The sequence below is a fragment of the Musca autumnalis genome, unplaced genomic scaffold (genome assembly GCF_047663935.1).
Source record: "Musca autumnalis isolate F117 unplaced genomic scaffold, ASM4766393v1 scaffold_3, whole genome shotgun sequence".
In the NCBI taxonomy this organism is placed as follows: domain Eukaryota; kingdom Metazoa; phylum Arthropoda; class Insecta; order Diptera; family Muscidae; genus Musca; species Musca autumnalis.
The window spans coordinates 74,872,851-74,894,149 of record NW_027411866.1 but is presented as its reverse complement, the minus strand read 5'-3'; the positions used below and the strand labels follow the sequence as shown (position 1 = coordinate 74,894,149).

The following is a 21,299-nucleotide window of genomic DNA, read 5'->3' as shown; positions in this document are numbered from 1 at the left end:
ATTCTCTCTCAAGACATTCATAAAAAAACAAAAACTGTGAAAAAAATTAAAGCAGAGCAAAACAGAAAATTTCGGCTGCCTGCAGCTACTCAAAACGAATTATATGAAAGTTAGGTCATATTTTTAAAATTAAATAGTATTAAAATTATTTTAAAATTAAAAAAATGATTTGTTTTTGTTTGTATTATCTTTATAGAATTATGAAAAAATGTTTAATAATAAATTAACAAAAATAATAATAATAGAACTAAAAATATATAAATCATAAATAAATATAAAAGGAGGGAGAAAAAAAAGAGTTTTAAACATATTTTTTAAAGCCAAACAGTTTAGTTTGTGGGGGGAAGGAAGGATGTTAAGGGGGTTACAAAGGTTATAACTATAAAATGTAATCTAATAATTTAAGGAAAAAATATAATTTAAAAATTATGTATAACGTTATGGATACAGAGAAAAAATACATGTGTTTCTTTTTTTCGGGAGGCATTCTCGTTTGGTTTGCTGTTGTGTGCTGTGTGATTGTGAGCCGTCAGAGGCGATGCAACTGATGTTTTTAAATATTAACAATCATATTCTGTAGCTGTGTTAGTGTGCTGCCAAAATGATTACTTTCGGGCAAATTGCGTATTTGCAATAGCCACCGTTGACATTCTAAACATTTACGATGACGTTCCTCTCGACTGACGTCAACGCCCAAACCATTTACCCACGGGTCTAGGTTATCCTGAATTATTGGCAAGAAATTTGATAGTATAACACGCAGCGTATCACAAGCCCGTGTATAGTGACTGGAAGATAGAAAACAAAAGAAAATGTTTATTAATAAAAAATAGCTAATATGTACTTTACACGATATGTTTTTAACATATGGGTTTTCACTTTTTAAATACAAAATGTATATGCAAAGTGACAACCCATATGTAAACAAGTAAGAAAAGCGTTAAGTTCGGCCGGGCCGAACTTTTTATACCCTCCACCATGAACTGTATTGAAGTGAATTCCAAATATACCGAAAATTGGGAGATGTCGTCCTATGGGGGCTAAATGAGGGAGTGGACCTATACCGACAAATTTCAGGTGGAAAGTTGTATACCCTTAACGAAGACTAACAAGCAAATTTCAGTCACTTCGGTGGGATATTGAGGTCACATGCTTCAAAATACCGAAAATCAGGAGGTACCGTTCTATGGGGGCTATACTAAGGCGTGGACCTGTAGCGACAAATTTACGGGAGAAAGTTTTATACACCCAGCGAAGACTAAATACCAAATTTCAGCCATTTCGGTGTAATAATGAGGCTAAAACCGTCAAAATACCGAAAATCGGGAGGTATCGTCCTATGGGTGCTATATCAAAACGTGGACCTATGTAAACATTTTATGGTAGAAATGTTTCTTAGCCTCTGGAAACACAAAATACAAAGTTACAACCGATTTTGAGGTCAAATGAGACTAATACATTCAAAACATCGTAAAGTGACGCGTACTATATATGGGGCGTTATATGGGGGCTATACCAAAACATATAAACAAACCTTGGTAGAAATGTTTTTTAGCCTCTGGAAACACAAAAACACCAAATTACAACCGATTTGGTGTAAAATGGGACAAATATCTTAAAAATTCCTTAAAACAACGACGCGTCACGCGTCACTTTATATGGGGGCTATACGAAAACGACCATTTTCTATAGAAAAAGTTCAACAATGAACATTTTTCTATAGAAAAAGTTCAACAATGAACATTTTTCTATAGAAAAAGTTCAACAATGAACATTTTTCTATAGAAAAAGTTCAACAATGAACATTTTTCTATAGAAAAAGTTCAACAATGAACATTTTTCTATAGAAAAAGTTCAACAATGAACATTTTTCTATAGAAAAAGTTCAACAATGAACATTTTTCTATAGAAAAAGTTCAACAATGAACATTTTTCTATGGAAAAAATTCAACAAAAAAAGTACAGCAATGAACATTTTCTATAGAAAAAGTTCAATAAAGAACTTTTTTCTATAGAAAAAGCTCAACAATGAACATTTTTCTATAATAAAAATTTACCAATGAACAGTTGTCTGAAGAAAAAAGTTCAACTTGTTTCTATAAAATAAGTTCACCAATCAACATTTTTCTATAGAAAAAAGTTTACCAATCACAATTTTCTATAGAAAAAAATTCACCGATCAATATTTTACTATAGGAAAAAGTACACAAATCAACATTTTTCTATAGAAAAAAAATCACACATGAGCATTTTTCTATATAGAAAAAAGTTCACCAATGAACATTTCCCATATAGAAAAAAGTTCACCAATGAAAATTTACTTATTTTCTTGCATAAAAAGCTAGGTCCCATATTATTGAGCGAATATGAATCGGCGTGTACTCATTGTCCTTTCGGGAATTTTGTAGAAAAATACTTTTGTTAGTCCAGTCAAAATAGACATGCGTATATGGGGGAAATAGCAAAAATTTCCACAAAGCTGAATTTTTGGTGGAAAGTCCCAACAGATCCCATGTTGCAAAGAAGTTATTCAGGGTCAAAGGTCATTTTTTGGAGGCCTTATTGAGTTTTTTTCTCAGATTTTTCTCAAAAACGGTGACCCTTATCAAAAATAGAATAAATAAAAAGTTTTAGGTTTAAAAATTGTTGTAGGTTCACAAGAAAAATCTTTATGACTTTTCAATACGAGTCACCATTCTTGAGATATCGTTATACAAGTGTCAAATTACACATGTGAAGAAGTAAGACGATACCCACTTCGCAGTAATCGGTTCAGTAGTACCGGGTCTAACCGGTTCTATATCTGGCCTTTGGGGTCAAATAACCCGCGAACCGGATCCGCCACCCATGAAAATTATACATTTCCGTAATCAACGCAACAAACTCTACTTTTGCCATCGGAGAGTTTTCAGTGGGATCGTTCCCGTGGAATAACTCTACTAAACCCGATCCGATTTTTTGGATTTTTTTAAAGATAGATATAATTTCGATCTTCAAGGAAACATATATTTTTTGGGGGGACAGTCCCGGTTACTCCGTTTTAACTGAATATGTGCGAATTTCCCTTATAAATGCATATAAATGATGTGTTTTTTAGAACCGCTATATCTAGGAAAACAATTATAAATATCAATCTTGTAGAGAATTTTTCTGTCTACAATAATTGCTCTGGTCACTTTTTGATTAGACCCACGGTTTTCAAGAAAAAATCCGAAAACGTAATAACTGTTTTTGCACACATGGGATTGATGGGGTCTTTTGGGCATTGCTCCTATTGGCGAACCCTAGCTCTCCATCAAAATTCAGCTTTGTGGGAATTTTTGCTATTTCAATGTCTATTTTGACTTGACTATGTATGTATGTATGTATTTATAGCATAGAGCACGTAGTCTTTATAATCGAGCATCGTATACATAACCTAAACTATTTTTTTAGTAATTTTTGTCCAAAAAAATGAATTTATTTACTAATTTGCTTTTAACCCTATGCTTCTAATGGCGAACCCTAGCTCTCCATCAAAATTCAGCTTTGTGGGAATTTTTGCTATTTCAATGTCTATTTTGACTTGACTATGTGTGTATGTATTTATAGCATAGAGCACGTAGTCTTTATAATAGAGCATCGTATACATAACCTAAACTATTTTTTTAGTAATTTTTGTCCAAAATAATGAATTTATTTACTAATTTGCGTTTAAGCCTAACTCATAACCTCACATGATATACTCACAATTTATGTTGACTTTGCAGGAGTTCATATATTTCCGGTAATAATAAAATACACAAATCTAAATTCCATGATGATCTGAAAAAAAGAAGAGTGAAAAAGTGAAATAGTTTGAAGTTAAATGCTTTTCGTAAGAAATATTACGTTTTTTCCAATATAGCTCCTAGAAGATCTACAAAAATTGTACGGCCCATTTTAATGGCCTGTCGAAGGGCGGAAAGAACATCGTGAGATCTGGAAATGTAATATTAGATTAATTAATTATTAATATGCACCATATAACACAACGTTTTTCCTTCTTCCTCTGCTTACCTTGTTGAATTCCTAATGATCTGCAGGGTGGCATTACGATTACTTAACTCCTGATAGACTTGTTCATGTGTGGCTGAGAGCATTTCAATTTCTGGTACATCGTCCATGCGATTATTAAAGCTTTTTTGACTACCGAAACCCGAATGGGTCATCAATGATGGATCTGCTCTATAACTAATGGGAATCTGTAAAAATGGAGGCGCACAAAAGAATATATAAAAATGAATTACAATACAAAATGAGGGAGGTGGAGGCCATAAACCAGTAAACACCCAAATTGAATAGCAAACTACACAAAACAACAATAACAACATGCACTACTACATTACATACAACAGGGCTATTCAAGAAGGGAGGCTATGATTGCGGCTTGACTTCTACAGGGATACAAGACAAAACAACAAAAGACATTATACAAATTGTTTTGTTATTAATAAATGGATATACAAAATAGGTACACACATTTGCCGAGCCATTGCTAGTACTACTTTCCATGGTGTAGCTAGAAATGCGCTGTAAAATATATAAAGAAAAAAGAGAAAAGCAAAAAATAATAATAATAGAATAATTAGCAAAAACATATAAAATACCACTTAATCCAAAATCTTTTGAAATCCCAAACAAAGAGTACTAATCTTCATTTATTTATTTTTTTATTTATTTGATATTATTTTATTTATTTTTTTTTTTTTTTTTTTTTTTTTTTTTTTTTTTTTTTTGAATGAAGATTGAGTATTTTATGACAATACACAAATGTTCCAGAACTAAAAGAGTCTGAATCTACTAATTTTTACGATTTGTTCGGTATCATAAAGAAAAAAATAGAAGATTCTTGCAGTTTCTGGAACAGACATGGGTGGAATGTAATAAAGTGGCTGCGAATCTCTGCATATAGTTTATTTACTTAAGGAATGTCATAACTAAAAAATAATTTTTGAAGTTGACGATTCTAGTTCCGTTACATTCCACCCACTCCAATTACCATTCTATAAATACAAAAAAAAAAAATTAAAACAAAAACGTTTAATCCTGTCTTTTTGGAATACTACCCAAAACCCACAACAACAAAAAATACAAATAAAACAAAAATCCAAACGTTGAACTTACTTGTGTATGTCTTTGTCCGGGACCCCCAGCATTCTGATTCTGTTTCTGTGGTGATCTCAATTCCAACGATGTACGTGAACGTGTCGGTGGCTTTGTGATTATTTGCACTGTGATATTTTTATTGCGTGCATTCTCTTTATTCACATGTGCCTTGCTCTTATTTACAACAATGTGTGATGAGGCGGATTTCTTGATAAGCATATTATCATCCATTTTGTGCAGTTCTGTTGTGCTAACCGACGACACTTGTGACAATTTGTTGCGTTGTTGAAATGTCGACGATGCACTTGTTTTAATACCGCCACTCGACACTTGTGCGGTACGTTTTGTTATGTGTGATGTTGTTTTTGCTGTTGGTTTGGCCGTTTTGGGTGGTGGATGGACAAAATGTGTTGAATTTGTTGTGGAACTCACCGAATTACTGCTGGCACCGTTTGTTGGTCCATTAAATGACGCTGCTGCCGCCGACGATGAGGTCGATGATGATGATGAATTATTTGTTGCAGGTGGTATTGTTGAGCCTTGATTTATGGGAAAATCTTCAAGCATTTCCGTATTATCGTAATTATTGATGACAGGCGCGAAACTTTCATTGAAATTAATTTCACTGTCCTGATTGAAGGGATCTGTGAAGTTGTCATATTTACTATAATAATCACCACGTTCTCCGGGCATTTTAAGCGAAGATGGACCACCATCATAATTTAAAACTCCCAAACTACTATAGGCCGTACTTGAGGCTATGGACGGGTAATGATACGGTGGCGATGTAATCTTTTTCATTGGTATGTTTATGTTAACGCTGGTACTACTAGTAGTCATTGCTGAGGCGAAACTGTTTTCGTAATTGTTAAAATTACTATTCACTGGTATATTGCCATGACCATTGTTAAGTGGATGGGTATTTAAATTGGGCGGCATGGGCGGCGGATGTATGGCGCTATCAAGTGGATTTTCATCTACCAACTCTAGACTAAGGTTGGGTGAAGAGTGACCATCTAAACTGGGACTACGATTGTCTTCATTCTCTTCAACCAAACGTGACTGCTTTGATCCACCAATGGATAGGCGCAACTTTTGATTTCCACGTGAGAAACTTTTACGCGTGGTGGAGTTATGACTAAAGGCAGGTGCTGTATTATTGGATGGATTATAGAATGGAAATACACGATTGACGCTCAAGGCATCAATGCTAACATACTCCTGTTCATAGGAACCACAAATCTAAAAAAGAAACACGAGAAATTAGAATAAAAAGGTCCACACTAAAATTCTCAATGCAACTTACCAATCTTCGATTAACAATTTTCATATCACCCAATGCCGTCCAGGCAGATTGTATGTGATCAAATTCACGATCTGGTTCCCAACCAATAATCGATATGGCTGCCGCTGTACCCACAAACAAACATTCGCCATTATCACTAAAAATGAAGTGCAAACAAAATTAAAAATTACTTCCAATGAGTGTCCTGAGCTATTTGTTACTCACCTAAATGTAATACACTTAATGGGATGACCATAAAATAAACTTGTAGCATCTGTCCGTGTAACACACAATTGTGTCTCCAAATCGTAAATATTAACGGTACCATCAACACGACCCACAGCCAATAAAAATTCAAATGGATGAAATTGTATACAAGTGATTGCAGCACCAGCTGGTTTATCACAAATCTCCATAATTTCTTTACTTTTCCTAATGTCCCATATAATGACGGAGCCCTCTGTTCCGGCCGATGCAATCCACAGGCCATCTGGAGAAAATTTCACAGAGTTGACATGTGCAATATGGCCACGATAGATTTTCATGCAACTATTTTGATTTCGTACATCCCATAGTCTGAAAGAAGATGAATGAAAATAAGTTATAAAGAGATTTTGGAAGTATAAGTTGAAGGAGAAAACAATCAAATGAAAATATTAACTTATTTCTAAAAGCTCAGAAGAGAGTGGACAGTTCTAAACTTGCAAAAAATGTGAAAAACTGCTGAAAACTTTGAAATTCATGCTCTGTTCCATTTTTCCTTTATGTGATCGAAAAAAAAATAGTAGAATTAAGCAGATTCTTGCAGTTCTGGAACAGACCATCAATGTCTGTTCTAAAACCTGCAAGAATCTAAAAATGTGTATACCAGTAATCTTTGTAAGTCACACTTTTATAAATCACGAGAAGGTCAACAGGCCAAAATTCAAAGAGTTTACCAATCGTTAACTGACGTTTCAAATGCCACTCAATCATCGAGTCGTAATCATCCAAAACTCAGTATATTGAAACAGGGAATAACCCAAGAAGTAGTGATAACCTATAACTACCCTGTATTTTACCCACAGAATTTCATTTACCCAGATCCATAAACAATATTTGTTTAAATGGCGTCAACTGAGTTCTTCTCCCACCTATCGCATTCTCAGTTCTTATTGGACCAGCTTGCGGTACAGGTCCGCACAATGCACTTCACCTCTTCAACTTCCCAGACAAACATTCAACCAACATAAGATGTTTTGTGGAAGCAGTATATTCTTCCCAGATCCAGATTGTTGGCAGAATTGTTCTAGGACGATTCATTCTAATAAGCAACCAATTATATCTGTCAGTTGCTTTCCAACGGCGACTCCACACAACAGCCTTTTGTGCGACATCTGTTGCATAATCCAAGCACTTTGTTGTCTCAACATAAAGCAGTATCGTTATCGATTTATTTTCTATGTTATCGAAAATGAGTTTAGACAAGCACCCAAATTAAAACATCTTGTTCAACAACCCAAATTCCACCATTAAACGATAACAAATGTAACTATCGATAACAAACGATATGGTATGTATGTGGTAACAAAACAAAATGTCAAATTATCATTTGTTCCATGTTTTTCTATTCAATTCGTTGTACTTTCGACTCAATATCCCCAGCTGCAGACAGGCATTCATGTTTTTCACTTGTTGTCGTTGGTTGTTATCTCTTCTTCGTTGTAGCCGACAGTCGTCGTTTCCAAGTTGTTGGACAAAATTGCAAAATCACCAGCAAACAAATAGCAAAAAACTGAGATTATAATAAAAGAAAGCTAAAATATTATCGCCTAATAATTGTCTAAAGATAGAACAAAATAGATTTGGATTAAAGATTAAACAATAAACTTGGTAAGTTCTGAAACAGCGAAAGTCTACTATAAGCTGACCATAGGTGTATGAAAACTTTTTTTTTGGTTGCGAAAAAGTAAACATTTCTGGGTGTGTTCTGAGAAAGATATTTGTATTTATGTTAGCAATTTTGTTAAATTTTATTGTGTTTTTGGTAGATTAAAGTGACACCATGTCCGGCCTGGCCATTGTGTAAAATTTTTACCTAATATTTTATTTTCCCCTAGTCGCTATTCGTGCAAAGTTCAAGTTTGTAAAGTTTATTGCCGCTTACTAATACATACCCAGAAGTGTTTAACAAATCCAATGTTAAATGGCACTTTTGGTTCAAGCTATTTTGAACTATGGAACGAACTAATTTGCACTGCAACCAAAAATATGCGTTTTCATTCAAACGCATTGGATGTAAATGAGTTATAACAGGTATATATGTAGTTAAAATGTTGGCTGAACAATTCCTTTAGATCCTTTGGACGTTTAATCCTGAAATGCCTCATATTTTATCCAGCCAATTATGACTTTAGATGTCTGTTTTAACACCATAACAGGTATGGTAAGTTTAATGGAATATAATTACGTACAAAGGAATAGGCTGGAAAATCAATAGTAACGGTGGCATTTATAAGCACATAATTTAGAGCGTATTTCATTCAAAGGCTTGGAAATTAATTTACAGTTCGCTTTTTGTTTCTGTTCAAATGAAAATGCCTTTAATCCCTGTCGAACACCAGCACTATCTCCAAACATCTGATTTGTAACGCACTTAATGCTGTACGAATTTCAATATATTTTTTATAGAATTGGGAATGTGGCTTTCTTAAGGTGCACATTTTTTTAAATTTATTTTAGTGATATTATTGTGAGATATACCGATGTGATTATTGTGGGTGACTTCAATAATAACTTATTTGATATGTCAAAGAGTATGCTTGTTAGAAATGTTTGTAATAGGATGAATTTGAGTATTGTCCACAATTCCATTCCGACACATTATGATGTAGCTCATAATTCTACATCTTTGTTGGATTATTTTTTGCTGTCGTGTCCGAATTTGTTACAATGTAGTAATCAGTTTGCTTGTCCAGGTGTGTCATGCGTTCATTTTTGTGTCTCTCCAAGTTTATACCTCTAGTCGGAAAGCATTTTACGAGTATACGGATTACGATGCACTAGATTCTTCTGTTTTTTAGAAACTATGTCGCTGTGTAATTTCAGTGATGTTTTTAATACAAATAATGTTGATTCTCAACTCCGAATTTTAAATGACAACCTTCGGTTAGTACATTCTGTATTTCCCGTTAAAAAACGTCCAGTTAAGCTAAACTGTGATGACTGGTACAAGACGCCGGAAATTCGATATAGTTTGTCCCTAAGAGATCTTGCCTACAAGGTGTTTTTAAATGATAGAAGTGATGTAAATTGGAGAAGTTTTTGCAAATTACGCAATAAGGCAAAACGTGTAGTAAGGAGGTTTAAGGTGTTAGCTCATAAGAGACTTTTTTGTTGTGAATCAAGTAAGCAAATGTGGTCGATTCTGAGGAGTAATGGAGTGATGGATGATGCTGATAAGGCTGTTTTTAATGCAGATGATGCTGAGCATCTGGATAATGAATTTGTGCGTAATCAGTCTCATAGTGATATTCGTCCTCCATGTATCCCTGAAGGCGTTTGTGAAGGTTTTAGTTTCCGTAATGTTAGTGTTGATGAGGTTGTTGAAGCTTTTGGAGCTATTAAATCAACAGCTGTTGGCTCTGATGGATTTAAGTTGAAGTTTTTGAAGCTTATGTTTCCCTATGTCTGTGTATATGTTGTTCACATTGTTAATACTGTTCTTACTACTTCGTTGTTTCCTGCAGATTGGAAGGTGGCAAAGATTGTGCCGATTCCAAAGAGTAGCAGTTCTGCTGACTTGAGGCCAATATCGATCATGCCGATTTTGTCGAAGTTGGTCGAGAATGTAATGAAAAAACAAACGGTTGCGTACTTGGATGATTCCTCTCTTTTGCACGAGAGTCAGTTTGGCTTTCGTTGCAGTCGCAGCACCACTTCATTACTTGTTGGCCTAACTGAAAATGTAAGGAAAAAAGTCAGTGATGGTGGTTGTTGTGTTCTTTTGTCGCTAGACCTTGTAAAAGCCTTCGACAGAATTAACCACGCCATCCTGACTGAAAAGCTTTTTAACAATTTCAAATTCTCGTCTTCTGCTTGTAGACTTTTGTACTCATATCTTTGTGGTAGGAAACAATATGTTAGTAGTAATGATTTTAGGTCTAGTGTTTTATCTGTGAGTAGTGGTGTACCGCAAGGTTCTGTCCTGGGTCCGCTTTTATTCATTATGTACATTAATGACTTGTTTAGTTGTATTGCCAGTCGTAGTTGTTTGTCTTTTGCATTCGCTGATGATGTGCAATTGTTATTTCTTGGAGATTTCGTTTTTTTGGATGTTCTACAAAACACTATTAACTTTACTGTTAGTATGTTGGTTGACTGGTTGTCTGTGAGTGGCCTGAGTGTCAATACAAATAAAACAAAGGCAATGTATTTTGGCAATATTCCTGAAGGATCAATTTCTATTTCCATCTATAATGAGGTTATAGATGTTGTTAATAAGATTAATTGTCTGGGTGTTATTGTTGATAATAATTTAAGTTTTGAGGCGCATGTGAATTCTGTTGTGTCCAAGGTAAACTTTGTGTTACGAAAGTTATACACGTTGGATGTTGTCTTGCCTCGTACTATTAAAGTGCGTGTGGTACATGCGCTGATTATGCCTATTTTTTTGTATGGCCTTGAGGTGTGTAGTGGTACTTGTGGTTATGTTCTCCGTACATTACGTTTGTTGTTGAATAGAGTCATGCGATACGTTTATTCTATTGGTTGGCGACAGCATGTTTCGTCTTATGTCGAAACTTTTCTTGGTTGTAGTTTTAAGAATTTTGTTAACATTAGAAGTTTTCTGTTTTTTTATAAGATAATCAAATTGAAGATTCCGTTGTGCATCGTTGAATTGTTTTCATTTGGAAGATCGTGGAGAAATGTTCAAATTATTTTACCTAGAATTACACCACTTTTAGAGAAATCATTCTTAGTAAGAATAGCCCGTACATTTAATAAATTGCCACCTTCTCTTAAAGGGTTTGACTGTTCTCTGTGTTCCTTCAAACGGAAATTGTATATATATGCTCAGTCTCATGATGTCTGAATGAGATCGTTTTATTTTGTGTTCGTTATATCTACTTTGCATAGCTGGGTTAATGAAATACTGTTTTCTTTTGGTCCATTTTGTATTTTCTTTAATAATTAATTTATTTTTGTTAAAATTTGTAATATGATGTAATTTGTAATATTATGTTATGAAAATTGTAATGTTTGTATTCTTTTTTTATGAGTAGTCAGCATTTTCGTGTGTCTTTTTTTAGGAAAATATTTTTTTTTTTTTTTTTGCATTATTATGTATTTATTAGATTTAAGTTCTAATATAAGATTTGAGTGTAGTTTGTGTTAAGTTTGTTTTTGTAACATATACGGCCTTTTTGGCTTGGTTACCAATCTTGAAATAAATAAATTAAATTAAAATTAAATTAAACACAGTACCTAGCCCATAGGGCCAAAACGGTTCCAAATACAACGATAAACAGTTGCTTTTAAGCCCTCCCCCGTAAATCTGTAAGATTCTGAACATAGTTTGGATGTTTCATAGTCCAGTCTTTAGCAGTGTTGCCGCCCGAAAAAAATTTTCCGGCCCAAATTTTTCCTAAAAATGGCCCAAAACGACCTAAAACGGCCCAACATTAAAAATTAAAACAAAAAAATATATATGTATTTCTCATAACGCTTTTACAAAAAGATGGTTTCGCAGATAGCCATTATTTACCTCAAGAATATGCACTATTTTTCAACAGCAAAAATTCTAAAGTTATTATAAGATGTGTTCTTTGAGATGAAAGAAAGTATAGTTTCACCGAGTCTTAGCAAATTCCAATCTGTTACTACACTGTGCAACAAAATGGAGCTCAAAGTCTGGGGGGTGGAAAATTCCTTTTGGGGATGAAAGCTCTTGGTGAGTATATACAGAACCCAAAAGGACAGATCCGCCGTGAGTCGAACTTTTGAGATATGGCGTGATGAATATTTTGCTGGAGACCCTATAAGCCCACAGATATTGCTGTTATATCTTTGTCCGCTGATGTTTTAGCTTATTTTTAAGATCACATTTCTCCAGCCAAATCAAATGAGGATTATTTTCGTAGAGTATTTTGGCCTTCTATCTCGCTTCCTTCAATGTCCAAATCAAATGAGAGCCGCTATAAAGTACCACAAGATGAGGTTTTTTAGAGCCGCTATAAAGTACCACAAGATGACGTTTTTTAGCTTCGAAATGTTCTGCAAAAATGTCGGAAAATTTTAGGTACGGCTCTCATTGACAACAAATCGATTTTGTCGCGTTTTCGTGGTTCTTTTTGTGCATTTACCCTGTTTTTGTTCAGAAAAAGAATATATTTTGTTTTTTGTATATTAGTTACAGAACATACAAAAACACAAAACACAGTTTTTTCTGAGCAAACAGGGGTAAATGTAAAAAATGACTATGAAAACGCGACAAAGTCGATTTCTTGTCAATGAGAGCCGTACCTAAAATTTTCTGGCCGACATTTTTGCAGAACATTTCGAAGCTGAAAAACGTCATCTTGTGGTACTTTTATAGCGGCTCTTAAAATAAAGGACGAAAAGGACATTGAAGGAAGCGAAATAGAAGGTCAAAATGCTCTACGAAAATAATCCTCATTTGATTTGGTTGAAGAAATGTGATCTCAAAAATAAGCTAAAACATCAGCGGACAAAGATATAACGATAATATCTTAGGGCTTATAGGGTCTCCAGCAAAATATTCAACACGCCATATCTCAAAAGTTCGACTCACGGCGGATCTGTCCTTCTGGGTTCTGTATATACTCACCAAGAGCTTTCATCCCCAAAAAGAATTTTCCACCCCCCAAAATTTCGGTTCACAGTGCTATTAAATCGGGGTCACATTCTACAAGTCTGGGAAAAAGTAATACCTGGTTCATAATAGGCAAAACTTCATTTGAGTTTACCTTATATGGAGTTATTGTATTTAGTAGTTTAAGGGCCATTATTACATCCTTTCTTTTACTATTGGATGGATTTGAAAACGCAAAAGAAACCAATTTGCATGCATTAAAAATTTAATTTTCACACTAAACGTTAATACAAAGTGGGCCCTCCTTCAATTTTAATCATTACTTTCAGTTTTAAGTTAGCCGAAACGCATAAATCTGTACGCAAAATCCAAACTATAACAAAAGAAGAGTTGTAATAAAGGGGGTATTTTATAGTCTATTCTCTTATTATTTTGATCTAGTAAATAAATATAAAACTCCAAAACAGCAAATTTTATTTCAAAATTTTCATTTTCTGTTAACTAAGAGTGCATAAATGTAATTGTCTGTTTTGTGCCTACAAAAGTTTATGAAGTTTCGAGCTGGTACGATTTATTTTTGTAGTCAATGTCAAAATATTGATGCTCTTTTTTATTTATTTTTTTATAAAACCAGAACTATCTGCTTGAAATTCATTCTTAAGGTTGTTAATTATAGGTAAAATATATGTCAAAAAAAGAGAAAAAAACACCTTAGCTTGGCATGATTCCGTTGCCACCAATTTATTATGAACTTTTTTTATTTACTCTAAAGCCACACGGTGAAACTTTCACACGAAACTTTCCCATTATTTTGGCGTTCTTAAGTCGAGTTCCCCAATACCGTAATTTCATAAACGCCAAAATAATGGGAAAGTTTCGTATGAAAGTTTCAGCGTGTGGCTTTAGAGTTATGAACACAATGCATGAATCTTTACCAAATACTTAAGTATCACAAAAAATATATTTCAAAACCCGAGTAACTAAAACTTAAAAGTGACAATTAAACTACTAGGAGGATCTTCTTGGCATTAAGTTTTAATGTGAAAATTATATTTTTAATGCCACCAAATTGCTTTATTTTACGTTTTCCTACCTAACCATAGCCCAAAGACTAATATTTGATATTTTATAAAATATTGTTTAAAATTATTAGCATGAAAACGGCCCAAAATGGATTTGGGCCGCCCATCGGCCCAAAATTAAAAATTATTTTTTATTCGGCCCAAATTTGGGCCGAAATGCCCAAAACGGCAACACTGGTCTTTAGCTCCTCCTTTACATAGTCTTCAAACATAACAGAACATTTGATTTTGGAGACAAATAGACACGACTGAAACCAAATTTTGAAGTGACCTTTACTTGAGGCTCTTCATGGCTGTAAAACATTTGTCAATAGTGTTGTAAATTATTACGTTTAATTATAAAGGGTGATCCATTTCGAGCAGGGATGCGCTTTTTTGCAAAGACAGTATACTCAGCGATCCCACTGAGTTGTCTTTGCTTTTCTTCCTCACGCATACTGTACGTGAACAAAAACAAACGGTAAACATCATTTGGTTGTTCCTTTTTTACTTATACATTCACACACGTTTCCGTTTTGATTGTATTTTGTTGGTCTCCGCTGATTTAGAGGTTCCTACTTTCTTTAAAGAAAAAAAAAAAAAACACAGTAAAATCAAATTGAATGGGGAATTTTTATCATTTGAAAGAACTTTCGATGACATTTATTTTTGCAGATTATGTTTAACAACTATTGGTCGAGGCTACGTCTCAGACAGTCCATCCGTTGAATCCAATTTTTAATAACAAGCTTTTCGACTGGTAACTGGCGAATGGCACGTCTTATGTTTTCCCCCAAGACCGAAATCGAAGCTTCTTTATCCGCATACAATTTTGACTTTACATATTCTCACAGGAAAAAGTCTAACGGAGTGATATGAGACGATCTTGATGACATTCGCATTCGACTGCCGGCTTGGGTAGAGCCTTTTGGGCCGAAAAATGTTACCGTCGTAATAAGGACCGCGAACACAACCTGCTACAAAAGATTCCAAAACAATTGGAAGATGAATTCTTCTTTTGCAAACAGTTTTGAAATTTTGTATGAAAGGTACACGAAGGAGGGGGGACCGATACATTTAATATTCAGACTCAATTTATGTCTGTAAGAAATGTGTCCAGGAGCAGCAGGTAGTGCTTTCAGGACTTTGTTCCCGACTGTCACATTCTGGTTCGTATAGGTGGTGTGTGACGTGAAGTGGATGAGATTATCGATAACTACTCCCAGTATTTTTGTATTATTGGTGAATACATCAAGTTCTAGATTTACTTCTCGCGTCCAGGAAGTGAAGAAAAACAAGGATATCTTTGTAGGAGATGTCACAGGTAGTTCTCTTCTCCCTAATCACAAATATATATAACATTTATTGTGGAAGTCCATACTTCCCTAGGTATGGGCCTCTGATGTTGCGAAAATTCCCTTTTTAAAAGGCTGGATAGAAGAAAATTATAATTTTAAAGATATTTTCTTCCTGTGCCCGAAATTCGCACCTGTCTATAGGAGAAAGTCTTATTTCCCCAGCCGAAGGCCGGCCATTTAGAACAAATTTGCACTTTAATAAAATTTTATCTTACCTTAGCGCATACATTTAACTTGCTCCGAAAGTAATTTCAATTACCATTTTATATGAATATTTCATGTTAACACAGCAACACAAGGAAAAGTCACATTAAGGTCTAAAGGAAATACCCGATATGATAATGAGATGTACACGATTTTCGTTTTCAGGATCTGGAAATGTTTCAAAGCATATGTGCTGCTTATTATCCAACTTAGTCTGCATTTTCGTTATGTAGTCAATACAAACAGGGACGTAACGAGAAATGCATCTCGAGGAGGAGGAACAAATGGACAAAAATTTAACTTTTGCAAGTAAAATATACAACAAAATGTCTAAAAAAATAACCGAATTGGTGAATGCGACTTAGGAACATGTCACGACTGGACCCTTTTGCTAAATTGCCTTACAAACTCCTTTTCATCCTGATCTTCATTCGTTTCTGTTGTAGCAGCATGAAACCTTTGTAGAATCATAAGTTTTATGCTGGCTGCCAACGCTCGACGAAACACTATGCTTTCGGTTCAATCCGGTACGAAAGAACCCGCTGCCGTGTGATTGCTTCATTCTTAGATCTTCCTACTTTACCAGCAGAAACTTGACATTGATCTTAGCCTAATAGAATCCCAGTAACGCGCGCACATTGTATAACATCTCAAGATAGAAGACCAAAAAACAAACAATCCTTCTTCTTCTTAACGAAGCTTATAATTTTACTGCGTTTCTTTTACATTGTTGATATAGAATTTCCTCCACTTTCTAAAAACGAATGTATGGAAATTGCTTGTGAAGCTAAAGCTATACCACAATTTCCCCTTTTCCTTAGTATGTATATATTATTATACAATGCTGATTATCATAATCAGGCCTTTTGCTGGGGGGTTAAATTTTTTTTATGTGATTTGATAATGTTTATTCAAACGTACTCAATCTGTTTTAATCGACTTATGTTTGCAAACAAACAATTCTACTAAAAGTGAAAACTTTATAATGCCTTAAACACAACCAATTTGTCGAAGGTTACAGAGAAATGTATGAAATGCACTTTAACCTAGTGAAATATTGTAGACAAAACTTTATATCGTACCACATTCTTCCCTGCCATGATTCAGTTAACGACAAATATGAAGATGTTGTCCCAAATATTTTTATCAAAATATGTACAAATATAGAATAATATCAGACCCCCAACATTGTTGCTAATCACTGAAACGTCCCCATTTGAGGTCGTTTTAATAATAGCATTTGTTTCTATCAAAATTTGCATTCATACACAGACCACCAAAGTTCATAACCGCCATATAACATTAAGCCAAACTACAATTCAGTTCTGTGTGTATGAACAGTTGTTTTGACTTCTCAAAACAAAATATCTTAACTTTTGCCCCACAAACTCTCGAATCCACAATCTTGGTATTCGCTGCTTATCTAAAGTAGATTATTTTCCTTTCTCTATCGCGTTTATCAATTCAAAACCCCTGTAGAACTACGCTCACCATACTACCACCACCACTCACCACCACTACATTCAAATTCATTATCGGAAAGTGCAACTTCTATTTACCTAGCCCAAGATAGAAGAGAACTTTTGAATTGAACTTTGATAGAGAAGTGTATTAAACTAGAATATATTAACAGAAATTTTTCTTTTAATTTTCGTTCTAGCCACCGATTTTACTCAGTTCAGGTTTGACCGTCGTTGTACACAGAGCGCGAATAATCCAAAAGAATAATACAGAAAAAATGGCTGATCAATTGCGTTTCGATGGACGTGTTGCTATTGTAACTGGTGCCGGTGCCGGTTTGGGTCGTGAATATGCCATGCTTTTGGCTTCTCGTGGTGCCAAAGTTGTTGTCAACGATTTGGGTGGCACCCACAATGGTGAAGGTGCTTCTACCCGTGCCGCCGATGTTGTAGTCAACGAAATCAAGGCCAAGGGCGGCGAAGCAGTGCCCGATTACAACTCTGTTGTCGATGGTGACAAAGTTGTTGATACCGCCATCAAGGCCTATGGTCGCGTTGATATCATCATCAACAATGCTGGTATTTTGCGTGATCGCAGTATTGTCAAGATCTCCGAACAAGATTGGAACTTGGTTAATGATGTCCACTTGAAGGGTAGTTTCAAGGTTACCCAGGCTGCCTGGCCTTACATGAAGAAACAAAACTATGGTCGCATCATCATGACCTCTTCCAACTCTGGCATGTATGGTAACTTCGGCCAGGCCAATTACTCTGCCGCCAAGATGGGTTTGGTTGGTTTGGCCAATACCGTTGCCATTGAAGGTGCCAAGAACAACATTCACTGCAATGTCATTTTGCCCACTGCTGCCAGTCGCATGACTGAGGGCATTTTGCCCGATATGCTTTTCAATGAATTGAAGCCCCAATTGATTGCTCCCGTTGTTGTGTACATGTGCCACGAATCTTGTGATGAAAATGGTAGGTAAACTACTTCCCGAGTCTTGGAAATCTTTTTAACAAATTTCTTTTTAATTACAGGTACCTACATTGAAAGTGCTGCCGGTTGGGCCACCAAGGTTCACTCGGTCCGTGGTAAGGGCACCGTTCTCCGTACTTCCATTGAACAAGACACCATCAGCCTAGAAGCTGTCCAAAAGGCCTGGGGCAAGGTTACCGATATGAGCGAAGCCAAACACTTGAACGCCATCAGTGAAGCTTCCGGTTATTTGTTGGAAGTTTTGGAAAAACTCAAGGAAGGTGGCAACAGTGATTTCGAAGATACCTTCAAATACGGTTCCAAGGACTTGATTGTCTATGCTTTGGGTGTTGGTGCCACCACCAAGAACAGCAATGACTTGAGATTCTTGTACGAAAATGATCCCGACTTCTCGGCCATTCCAACTTACTTTGTTATGCCCGGTCTTATGTTGAGCATGACCAGCAGTTTGGTCTCTACTGCTTTGCCCGAAGGTAAAGCTGACCTTACCAACATTTTGCACGGTGAACAATATTTGGAAATCTGTGATGACATGCCTACCAGTGCCAAATTGACCACCACCGGCAAGGTATTCGATGTTATGGACAAGGGTTCCGGTGCCGTTGTTGTAACCAACTGTGACAGCTATGATGAAAATGGCCGCCTTTTGGTTAAGAACCAAAGCTCCATCTTTGTTGTCGGTGCTGGTAAATTCGGTGGCAAGAAGACCCCCATTGAAGGTGTTGTACCAATTGTTCCTGCCCCCAACCGTGCCCCTGACGCCTCCATCCAATACAAGACCAATGAAGATCAAGCTGCATTGTACCGCATGTCTGGTGATTTGAACCCCTTGCACATTGACCCCAACTTTGCTGCTATTTCTGGTTTCAAGGTCCCAATTTTGCACGGTCTCTGCACTTTGGGCTTCTCCGTACGTGCTGTCTTGGCTCAATATGCCAACAACAATTCCTCTTTGTTCAAGGCTGTTAAGGCCCGTTTCGCCTCCACTGTTTTGCCTGGTCAAACCTTGAAGGTCGATATGTGGAAGGAAGGCAAACGTATTCATTTCCGCACCAGCATTGTTGAAACTGGCAAGGATGCCATTACCGGTGCCTATGTTGATCTTAAGGATACATCCGCTAAATTGTAAATTCGACATTCTTTAATTCCGAACGAAGGAAATAAAAAAATTAAAATTAAGGAATCATTATTTTTTGTATGTATATATGAGTATGGTTAAACGTTTAAACGTGTGTAGACTGTTTTAAGAATTCCATTATTGCTTGTTTTTTTTTACATTTGAAAAATATACATAAGTAATTAGAATATTTAACAAGTTGCGATTTCTTTTAATATTTTGTTTTAGGAACAAGCTAGAAGATTGTTGTTAAGCATTGACGACTTCGATAAGATTACTTAATATAGCGAGGGGGAATAATCAAAACGATTTGTGAGTACAAAGGTATGTTTTCTGATGTGTGTATATTGTAATCGATGGGATTATAAATAAACAACATTTTATAGCGATAGTCAAATGGCCAAAAGAAAAAAATGGATAAGCTTAGGTGAAAATAAAGAAACACAAAAACACTTTGATCCGTTTTGGAGTACTGACCAAGAACGTAGATTAAAGCAATGTATATAAGGAGCAAACATTTCATAGAAATTACTGCGGGGGCATGATGCAGAATACTCCAGATATATTAGGGAAATTATTAAGGAATTTTAGTGTACACTTCACTCGGAAGGATACGAAGACACACAACTCTTTTGTCTTGTATTACTTCTTGTATTAGCTTTTTTTCCTATCCCAATATTTCAAACTCACGCCTATTTCATTTCATTTATTTCACACATAATAACGCATAAACTAAACATAGCCAGCGTAATTTACATTACAATATACTTAACTATTTAAAATAGCAACTACTACAAAAATATTAAATTCGTAATACAAAATTAATTGCTGTAGGAGGTGGTGGACAGCAGCTCGGCAAGGAATTTTGTAACTGTGCACCAGCAGCACACAGCAGCTTTCCTAAGCAATCCCACCGCGGCGGGTTCTTCGATATCGGAATGACCCTCTCAGGGGTTGTTCTAGACTCAATCAGAGACCGACGTGTGATAGAACAGTGATGGAGGCGATTGACTTATCAAAAGCCTTTGATAATGTCAGACACTCCACGCTGTTTGAGGACATTGAGCAAACAACCCTCCGCCCAAATTTGGAACGTTGGATAATGAATTATATGAGTAGACGCCAGTCGCAAGTGGAATTCAGGAACTAGAAGTCCGAGCTCCGAAGAGTGAAACAAGGTGATCCCCAAAGTGGGGTTATATCTCCGGAACTGTTTAAAATCTACCTTTCCTGTATTCCACACCCTTAAGACGGCATTGAGATCGTAACGTATGCGGACGATTATACTATCATGTCGTCAGGCCTAAATCTTCGGCCACTCTATTCACAACATGGACGGTAGAGGTGAACAGAGTTGAATTTCATGGTCGATGGTAGCAGAATTTCGACCACAAAATACCCCAGAATTTTAGGGGTCACATTCAACAGCATGTGGTGAGCTATGCGGCGCCAGTATGGTCCGCGAATATGAGTGCATCGCGATGGAAAAATATTCAAACCTGTCAGAACGCCGACTTGAGAACTACAGCAGCTCATGTCTTCTGTAGAATATCCACATGAGGAGACAGCGATTCTTCCGGTATAGCAATAAAATGGCATGCTTTCGTTGCATCATTTGCTCGGGTGTTACCGTGAGAGCCATCCTAATCACCATGTGGTGGATAGGACTCCCACCACTCAAGCAATTGAGGAGGGATCTTAATGATCTAGAGAGGTTCAACGTTATAAGAGAGAAGCCTTAGATCAGGAAGCCTATTAAGCATGTTTAAACAGAATTCACACGAATGCAGTCGCAGATGCCATAAATAAGCATCGTGTGAATGTGGTTCTCGGCCATCATCCCCCATCTATCGCAGCTGAGGAGCGTTAGCAGCTA

General features: G+C 35.9%; 2 protein-coding genes across 5 annotated transcripts in view; one reads left to right on the top strand and one right to left on the bottom strand.

Moving 5' to 3' along the window:
• Positions 1-466: 466 nt before the first annotated feature.
• kat80 (katanin p80) overlaps positions 467-21,299 on the bottom strand; it is a 99,228-nt gene continuing 78,395 nt past the window's right edge. For 2 of the 4 annotated variants that reach the window (XM_073971752.1, XM_073971753.1), the window contains 7 exons: positions 6,638-6,988; positions 6,434-6,569; positions 5,146-6,369; positions 4,039-4,223; positions 3,871-3,960; positions 3,730-3,804; positions 467-788 (listed from right to left, as the gene is read on the bottom strand). In XM_073971752.1, coding sequence (XP_073827853.1) covers positions 554-788; positions 3,730-3,804; positions 3,871-3,960; positions 4,039-4,223; positions 5,146-6,369; positions 6,434-6,569; positions 6,638-6,988 — 2,296 coding nt within the window. In that variant the 3' untranslated portion in view covers positions 467-553. Of the gene's footprint in view, positions 789-3,729; positions 3,805-3,870; positions 3,961-4,038; positions 4,224-4,500; positions 4,552-5,145; positions 6,370-6,433; positions 6,570-6,637; positions 6,989-21,299 lie in introns of all 4 variants that reach the window. The other 2 variants (XM_073971751.1, XM_073971754.1) reach the window with 2 other exon arrangements.
• On the top strand, positions 8,002-19,618 carry Mfe2 (peroxisomal Multifunctional enzyme type 2). Its single transcript, XM_073971728.1, has 3 exons — positions 8,002-8,284; positions 17,510-18,287; positions 18,348-19,618. The coding sequence occupies exons 2-3, from the start codon at positions 17,588-17,590 to the stop codon at positions 19,433-19,435; spliced, it is 1,788 nt and encodes a 595-aa protein (XP_073827829.1). The 5' UTR covers positions 8,002-8,284; positions 17,510-17,587; the 3' UTR covers positions 19,436-19,618.

What these genes read in the sequence shown, in the direction of transcription:
- Mfe2 (XM_073971728.1), top strand. Translation starts at nt 17,588, where the DNA reads ATGGCTGATCAATTGCGTTTCGATGGACGTGTTGCTATTGTAACTGGT. An exon ending in CGAATCTTGTGATGAAAATG is followed by an intron (nt 18,288 to 18,347) that starts GTAGGTAAACTA and finishes TTTTAATTACAG; the next exon opens with GTACCTACATTGAAAGTGCT.